The sequence below is a fragment of the Thamnophis sirtalis genome, unplaced genomic scaffold, assembly GCF_051295495.1.
Source record: "Thamnophis sirtalis isolate CommonGarterSnake01/CBP01778 unplaced genomic scaffold, rThaSir2_p1.2 scaffold_9, whole genome shotgun sequence".
Classification (NCBI taxonomy): Eukaryota; Metazoa; Chordata; class Lepidosauria; order Squamata; family Natricidae; genus Thamnophis; species Thamnophis sirtalis.
In genome coordinates, this window is record NW_028261389.1 from 79,952,487 (window position 1) to 79,961,418 (window position 8,932).

General features: G+C 44.6%; 1 protein-coding gene across 1 annotated transcript in view; it reads left to right on the forward strand.

Moving 5' to 3' along the window:
- Positions 1–8,932, forward strand: part of ITPR2 (inositol 1,4,5-trisphosphate receptor type 2) — a 168,017-nt gene that overhangs the window by 62,896 nt on the left and 96,189 nt on the right. The window contains 5 exon segments of the mRNA XM_087722382.1: positions 1,618–1,717; positions 2,130–2,290; positions 4,107–4,248; positions 7,659–7,820; positions 8,804–8,932. The exon segment at positions 8,804–8,932 is cut by the window's right edge and continues 44 nt beyond it. Of these exon segments, the coding sequence (XP_087578508.1) occupies positions 1,618–1,717; positions 2,130–2,290; positions 4,107–4,248; positions 7,659–7,820; positions 8,804–8,932 (694 nt within the window).

Sequence of the window (8,932 nt, forward strand, 5' to 3'; positions counted from 1 at the left end):
TCAGGTGCAGAAGTGCAGAGACAAAGGATGACCTTGGCTTTCTAGAAAGAATGTTGTTATGGCTACATAGCATCTAACTCCGTACAATCTCCCCTCCCATTTTCCCACCATAGAAAATTCATAGTAGAAGAATAGAAAGTGTGGCAGGCCAAAGGCTGCTCCCTCCCGCAAAAAAAGATGGCTGCAGGCCTGACACGGAGATTGCATCGAAAAGTCAAGAAGTCAAGTTGGGTTGAAGGGAAAGCCTTTGGGTTATTCCTAGGTGCATCTTTAGTATTGTAGGTTGGAGAGATGCAACTTGTCTACAAGATGCCTACACATTTTCCCCTTGGTGGGTCTAGTTAGTGGTGGGTCTAGTTAGTGGTGGGTCTAGTTAGTGGTGGGTCTAGTTCCTGGGGTCACCGTTTCCTGCATGGTAGACCCCCGGGAGATCCCAAATGGTAGGCTGGAACAGAAAGTCAAAAAGCCATTCCAGAAGAAGGCAGTCTGTATAATGATCAAGAAAAACTTTAGGGATATGTCCATGAGGTCACCAGGAACTGACCTCAAGTAGAAGATGATTATTTAGCCGTCTCTGGGAGAGCTAAGCAGCGTCAGATCTTCAAAGTATTTGGGTTGGAATTGAAGGAAATCCTGACCCCTAGACTATTATGAGAAGGAGAGCATTTATGTGGAAGGAAGGAAGAAGGAAGGAGAAAGGGAGGAAGGTAAGAAAGGAGGGAAAGGGAGGGAGAAAGGAGAAAAAGAAAGGGAGTGAGGAAAGAAGGAAGGAAGGAAGAAGGGAGGGAGTAAAGGAGGGAAGGGAGAAAGGGCGGGAGGAGAAAAAGAAAGGGAGTGAGGAAAGAAAAAGGGAGGGAGGGAGGAAAGGAGGGAATGGGAGAGAGGGAGGGAGGAGAAAAAGAAAGGGAGGGAGGAGAAAGAAAGAAAGAGAGAGCAAAAGAAAGAAAGAAAAAAGGAAGGAAGGAAGGAAGGAAAGGTGGGGAAGGGAGGGAGGAGAGAGAAAGAGAAAGAAAGGAAAAAGCGAGGGAGGGAAGGAGGGGAAGGAAGGGAGAGTGGGAAGAAGGGGGAGAAAGAAAGAAAGGAAATGAAAGAAAGGACAAAGGAAAGAAGGGAGAGAGAAAGAAAGAGAAAGAGAGAAAGAAAGAAAGAAAGAAAGAAAGAAAGAAAGAAAGAAAGAAAGAAAGAAAGAAAGAAAGAAAACCACTTTATGTGGACCCATACGCCTACCTGTGGGTTTCTGTACAATCACCAGGAGTTGAGCATAACTTGAAGACAACTTAAAAAATGTAATTCACTCATAACTTTTGGAGACCCTTCATGGTGCTGAACTGTCATCCTGTACATCTTTCTTTTATGGAGGAGAACATTTAATTCTGGTCTAGGTTGTGATTTTGTTAATTCATTGAATCAGAAAAAAAAATCAATTATTCTTTGATATCAATGGACACGTTTGTGTGGGTATAATTTTACATTTCAGTCCCCTGCTATTCCTCTCCGAAGACAATTTAATTGAGTTTCCAGCAGTCTCTGTCCATTCCTTGGGAGTTGAGTAGAAAATCTTATGATCTGCTCCAGTGGTTTAAAGTTCATCTCCTGATTTCTCTGGTTTGTATTTAGGAATTCCTACGTACGGCTGAGGCATCTTTGCACCAACACTTGGGTGACCAGCACTAGCATCCCAATCGACAAGGATGAAGAAAGGCCGGTAATGTTGAAGGTAAAGAGGAAGTTGGTTAAATCGGACTTTGTCTACATGAATGACTGCAACCTTCTCCGGCAGATGGGTGGATAGGAAATACGAGAGATAGATAGATAGATAGATAGATAGATAGATAGATAGATAGATAGATAGATAGATAGATAGATGATAGATAGATGATAGATAGATAGATAGATAGATAGATAGATAGATAGATAGATAGATAGATAAAGAGATAGAGATATAGATACATAGAGATAGATAGATATAGAGATAGATATAGGGATAGATGATAGATAGATAGATAGATTGATACATAGATAGATACTGTAGATAGATGATTGATAGATAGCTATAAATTTGTTTTGTTTATTTATTATTTATTTATGGCATGGATTCATTGCTCCCCTCTTACCTCCCAAATCCCTAGATTGGAACCTGTCAGACGAAGGAAGATAAGGAAGCCTTTGCTATCGTGTCTGTTCCTCTGTCGGAGGTCAGGGACCTGGATTTTGCAAACGACGCCAACAAGGTTTTAGCATCGATGGTTAAAAATTTGGAGAACGGTTCCGTAACTCAAAACGAAAGGAGGTTGGTGGGCTTTCTTGCCCTTTTTTGGAGTTGAGGGTTTCCTGTCAGACTGCAATTGTATTGTCATGGAATACTTGCAATTTTTGTTTTGTTTTTGAATAAGAGTCTTGTGTGACCACAGGAGGTGGCAATATCTGGCTAGCTTTACCTTGGGTTAGGAAGCTAAACGTGGTTTGGAAGTAAAAAAGACCGGTATTTTGCAATGATGTGAAGATTTCCCATTGTTTGAATGTGTGGAATGGATGGAAACTGAACAAGGAGAGATTCAACCTAGAACTAAGGAGGAATTTTCTGACAGTGAGAGCCATCAACCCATGGAACAGAAGTTGCCTTCAGAAGTTGTGGGAACTTCATCCCTGGAGGCTCTCAAGAAGAGATTGGACTGCCATTTGTCAGAAATGGTGTAGGGTCTCCTGCTTGTGCAGGGGGCAATAACTCTGTTATTCTATTCTGTATTCATTCCCTTTTTGGAAAATGTGTGACCAGATTCCTCCTGGGTCTTGGTCACGATACATGGAGGGCTCTCCATATTCAACAAAGAAGATGTCTTTACTTGGAAGCCTGCTCTTTTAATCCTGGAGGACCTTAGGGGAGATAGAGATGTTCAACGTGGAGCTCACATATTCTCCAAAGTAGCTGAAAGGAGGACAAGAAGCGATGGATGGAAACTGAACAAGGAGCGATTCAACCTAGAAATAAGGAAGAATTTCCTGACAGGGAGAACAATCCACCCATGGAACAGAAGTTGCCTTAGCAAGGGGTTGGACTAGAAGACCTCCAAGGTCCCTTCCAACTCTTGTCATTTTGTAATCTGACATGATGGCACAGTGGTTAGAGTGCAGTACTGCAGGCCACTTCAGCTGACTGCTATCTGCAGTTCAGCGGTTCAAATCTCACCGGCTCAAGGTTGACTCAGCCTTCCATCCTTCCGAGGTGGGTGAAATGAGGACCCAGACTGTGGGGGCGATATGCTGACTCTGTAAACCGCTTAGAGAGGGCTGAAAGCCCTATGAAGCGGTATATAAGTCTAACTGCTATTGCTATTGCTATTGCTATTCAGAAGTTTGTGGGAGCTTCATCCCTGAAGGCTTTTGAGAAGAGACTGGACTGCCATCTGTCAGAAATGGTGTAGGGTCTCCTGCTTGGGTGGAAGAGATTGGACTAGATGACCTACAAGGTCCCTTCCAACTCTGTTAAGGTAAAGGTAAAGGTTCCCCTTGCACATATGTGCTAGTCGTTCCCGACTCTAGGGGGCGGTGCTCATCTCTGTTCCAAAGCCGAAGAGCCAGCGCTGTCCGAAGACGTCTCCATGGTCATGTAGCCGGCATGATTAAACGCCCGAAGACACACAGAACGCTGTTCCCTTCCCACCAAAGGTGGTCCCTGTTTTTCTACTTGCATTTTTTACCTGCTTTTGAACTGCTAGACAAGTAGCAATAGCAATATCAATAGCAGTTAGACTTATATACCGCTTCATAGGGCTTCCAGCCCTCTCTAAGCGGTTTACAGAGTCAGCATATCCTCCCCCCACAGTCTGGGTCCTCATTTCACCCACCTCGGAAGGATAGAAGGCTGAGTCAACCCTGAGCCGGTGAGATTTGAACCGCCGAACTGCAGATAGCAGTCAGCTGAAGTGGCCTGCAGTACTGCACCCTAACCACTGCGCCACCTCGGCTCACTCCGTTACACGGCACTAGGGATTCGAACTGCGTCGTTTTTTGAGACACTGTTATTCTGTTATTGTTATACACTGCTCTGTTATTTTTTATTATTATTATTCATTGTTGTTCAGTGTCCTGCCCTTGTTTCATATTAGATTTGTCACAAAGCTGTTGGAGGACCTCATTTTCTTTGTGGCTGATGTGCACAACAACGGCCAGGAGGTTTTGGATGTGGTGGTGATTAGAGCCAACCGAGAGAGGCAGAAATTAATGCGGGAACAAAATATATTGGAACAGGTAAGTGGATGAGGACGCATGCATTCTCTGAAGAGCAAGTAAAATCTTTATTACGGTCAAAGACCAGCAATACACATTAGTTTTTGCACTATATTAAAAAAATACTAACATTAAAATATAATTAAAAAGTGTTGACATTAAAAAAGAAAAAGAAGAAGAGGAGGGAGGAAGAGAAAGAAAGAGAAGGAGAGAAGGTAGGAAGGAGAAGAAAAAGGGTAGGAGTAGGGAAGAGGTAAGGGAAGGAAGAAGGGGTTGGAGAGGAGGAAGGAAGGAAGTAGAGAAGGAAGGGAGGGAGAAAAGAAAAGAAAGGGAAAACAAGGTGGTGTCTTAGCAGGTGCGAAGGATGGTAAACAAAGCATTTTAAACTATACCTTATAACCTTTCAAATGGAATAATAATAATATAAGAATGGCAAAGAAAAAGAATAATTATGCGAATGTATATCCATAACTGTATGTAAGAGAATAAATGACAGTAAAAATATAAAGCATAATATAGGTAAATAATATTTGGTCATAAGTAGCTAAGTTTAAATAAAGAAAGAAATGTACATAAAAATGGATAACGAACAAGGAGATTATGGATGAAAGATAGAAATGAGCCAAGGTGGCGCAGTGGTTAAATGCAGCACTGCAGGCTACTGCTAGATCAGCAGGTCAGCGGTTCAAATCTCACCGGCTCAGGGTTGACTCAGCCTTCCATCCTTCCGAGGTGGGTAAAATGAGGACCCAGATTGTTGGGGGCAATATGCTGACTCTCTGTAAACCGCTTAGAGAGGCCTGAAGGCCTATGAAGCGGTATATAAGTCTACTGCTATTGCTATTGCTATAAAAATGTATAGTAGGGAAAACACTAACTGCAAAGAAACCGATTCGGAACTGCGGTATGATATACGATGGAACTTCTTGTTCCTATGTTGTTTTTAAGTTATGTGTTTGTTTTTGTTGATGTGTTTATGTGTTTAAAATAAAAATTTATTAAAAATGAAAAAAAAGTATTGACATTAAAAGTGATAATAACATAATAGTCCAGAGATTGTTAGAGGTATGTCTAGATAATTGGTACAAGATGGTACTATACTTCTGTAGCCAATTTTTTTCTTATGGGCATTACAGCAACACAGAATTTTGCCACCGCATACGTGGTAACCAGGTTAGTGTCCTGGAGGAGAAAGCCTACATAAAAATGGTCTGCCCTCCCTGGCAATCTCTCTAATAAGGGGAGAATATGCGCAGACCTACAAGCTCTGTGTAGCTCGCAGTGTAATAGAACATGTGAATTATCTTCCACTTCTCCTTTAGCAGTTAGCAATAGCAGTTAGACTTATATACCGCTTCATAGGGCTTTCAGCCCTCTCCAAGCGGTTTACAGAGTCAGCATATCGCCCCCAACAACAATCCGGGTCCTCATTTCACCCACCTCGGAAGGATGGACGGCTGAGTCAACCTTGAGCCGGTGAGATTAGAACCGCTGAACTGCAGATAACAGTCAGCTGAAGTGGCCTGCAGTACTGCGCCCTAACCACTGCGCCACCTCGGCTCTTGCTCTTTATATATACAAACGTGTTCTGCTATAGGTGTTCTCTTATACCTGCCCTGGAGGAGTGCTGAAGGAAGAATGTTAAATCTGCCTCTGATGAAAGCTATACTTTGTTTTGGGGAGATCAGGTCGTTTAGATATCTTGCCGATTCCCACACACCCTGTTTGATTCTGTCCCTAATGTGGAGAGGCAACCTGTTTTGTTCTTCTTGAAGAACTTTCTGAGCAGAGAAGCTGTAGAATCCTTTCTTGGATGGTGCCCACAGTATGAAGGAATGGTATTGCCAGGGTTCCCAGTAATGCCCATTGCCAGCAAAAACTCAGAGGCAAGTGAATTCCTCACTTATGCGGACGATTCCCCGCCAGTATGCGGACGATACACAGTTGTATCTGTCCGCCCCGTGCCAACTCAATGAAGTGATGGACGTGATGAGCCAGGGCCTTGAAGCTGTTAAAGACTGGATGGGGGTTAACCTCCACTAGGCCAATAAGATCCCATAGATTAGGCCTCCTCCGAATTCCATCAGCCGGCCAATGTCGACTGGCAACTACCTGGAGGAGAGCCTTCTCGGTGGTTGCTCCGACCCTCTGGAACGATCTCCCCGTGGAGATTCATACCCTCACCACCCTCCAGACCTTCCGCGTAGCCCTTAAATCCTGGCTGTCCCGACAGGCCTGGGGCTAAAGACTCCAACCCCACTCGAATAGCATGACTGTTGTGCTTTTTTAATGATGTATTGTCTTCATGTTTGTAACTTGTTTGTCCTTCCCTCCCCCTGAATTGTGAGCCGCCCTGAGTCCCCTCAGGGAAAAGGGCGGCATACAAATAAAGTAAATGAATGAAATGAAAAATGAATGAAGGAATAGTTTTATTGTAAAGTATCGTATTGGTACACATCTGGTGAAAACCAGCTCTGAAGGATCCCTTGGTTTCTCCCTAATTAAAAAAAAGAGAAAGTTCCCCCCCAATCCCAAACAGTCAGACGCATAGCCCAATCTTGGTCCACTGGTCAGGAGACATCACTCCGCCTTCCTCTGCCTGGGTGTGAGAACGTCCTTGGTTCCTAAGAGAAAGTATTTTGTTTTGGCTAAACCCAGCTATCTCTAATCCAGGGGTGGGATTGAACAATGCTGGACCTGGATATCTGAGAGACCGTCTCCTGCTACACGCCTCCCAACGTCCGATAAGAACTCACAGGTTAGGCCTCCTCCGGCTGCCGTCGGCCGGACAATGCCGGCTGGCGACCACTCGGGGGAGACCCTTTTCTGTAGCTGCTCCGGCTCTGTGGAACGAGTTACCAACAGAGATCCGGACCCTTCCCACCCTTGCGGCCTTCCAAAAAGCCACTAAAATCTGACTGTTCCGGCAGGCCTGGGGTTGCTGACTCAAATCAGGTTCAACCCCCGATTAAACCGGATGTATGTTGTGTTTTTAAACTGCTTGTATTGTTTGTATTCTCCCCCCTGTGCGTTATTTTATTTCATTCATATTTGTAAGCCGCCCTGAGTGCCCCAGGATTGGGCGGCATATAAACCCATTAAATTGCGAATGCTATCAACCGCTTCTCTGCCCGGTCGCTGGGTGGGTGTGGTCATGGTGGGTGTGACCTATTCAGCCTGCTACACCACAGGGGGGAGGGTTTCACCCTCCCCAGGCTCCAGAGGCTTTCCCTGAGCCTCCAGAAGGGGAAAACGGCTTCCCCCGGGGCCCAGAGGCCCTCCAGAGGGGCTGGAAACGGGCCCATTTCCAGATTTCCGAGAAGCCCTTTATTTCGCCCTCCCAGAGGAGGCCCTGAACTTACTTGGCATGATGAATGTGCCATGTGGATAACTTGTTGTGTCTGTCTGTCTGTCTCTGTGTTTGGACGCAGATTTTTGGAATATTGAAGGCCCCATTTAAAGAGAAGGATGGAGAGGGAGCCATGTTGAGATTGGAGGACTTGGGAGACCAGAGATACGCCCCCTACAAGTACATGCTAAGACTTTGCTACAGAATCCTCCGTCATTCCCAGCAGGATTACCGGAAAAACCAGGTTGGTCTTATGCTACCAATAGAATACAAGATTTGTAGCTCAGGGTTTTGGCATGAGAGGCCCCTGGTGCTCTCTGAGCTTGGTGGTTTTCTTGCAGACGTTTCATAGCACAACTGGGCAAGATCATCAGTGCTAGAAAGGGATGTAGTTTTGTTAGAATATTCATGGCTGAGAGAGACATGGGAACAAGGTCGGCCAATGAATAGGCATAGCAACTAAGCCAGCCAATGGGAGCTTCAACAGATCTGTGCTGAGAATTGGAACTGAAACAAGACTGATCTCTGTCTGCTCTGCACTGAAAACTCCACCCTGCTGTACGTCCACCTGTGTTTGCTTGTAGCTACTACTACGTTGGAGAAAACCTATAATGTTATTGTACATATATCTTCATGTGCTAATATGTATATAAAGAAGTTAATGAATCCAGCTGAATCAGTAACCTTTGTGTGCTTTCTGGAAGGATTTTCTGCAACAAACTCTGACAAGTTTGCAGAGAGGAGGATTAGGATTATGGGGTTCTTGGTGTTCTCTGAGCTTAGTGGGTTTCATGCAGATATTTCATGGCCCACCTAGGTAAGATCATCAGAAGGGGGTGGGATTTTCAGAGAGGAAGAGAAGGAAGAGAAAGAGGATTGTGGAGTCCTTGGCGCTCTCCGAGTTTGGTGGGGGGGCGGTGCAGACATTTCATATTCTAACTTGGTAACATCATCTACAAGGGAGTGTAGGGTTTACTCCCTTCTTATGTGCAGTTGCTTGCCCTGGCAGTGTTGGCAGAAGAGTGTTTTCCTGCTTGGTAGTTCCTTGATTAGGATATTGTTTTCCGCTGGATTGTTTGTCTGGTGTTAATCCATGCTTATCTGAGTTTCTCTTTCTGGCAACTCCTTGTTGCCAGCAGGGGACAGAATATGGAATCAATGTGGAACTTGGGGAAGTAATAGGGAGTGTTCCTGTTTTAAACAGACCGTTCTGGGGTTTTCTTCCAGGAATACATTGCTACCAATTTCTGCATCATGCAGTCTCAAATTGGCTATGATATCTTGGCGGAAGATACCATCACAGCTTTGTTGCACAACAACCGGAAGCTGCTGGAGAAACATATCACAGCTAAAGAG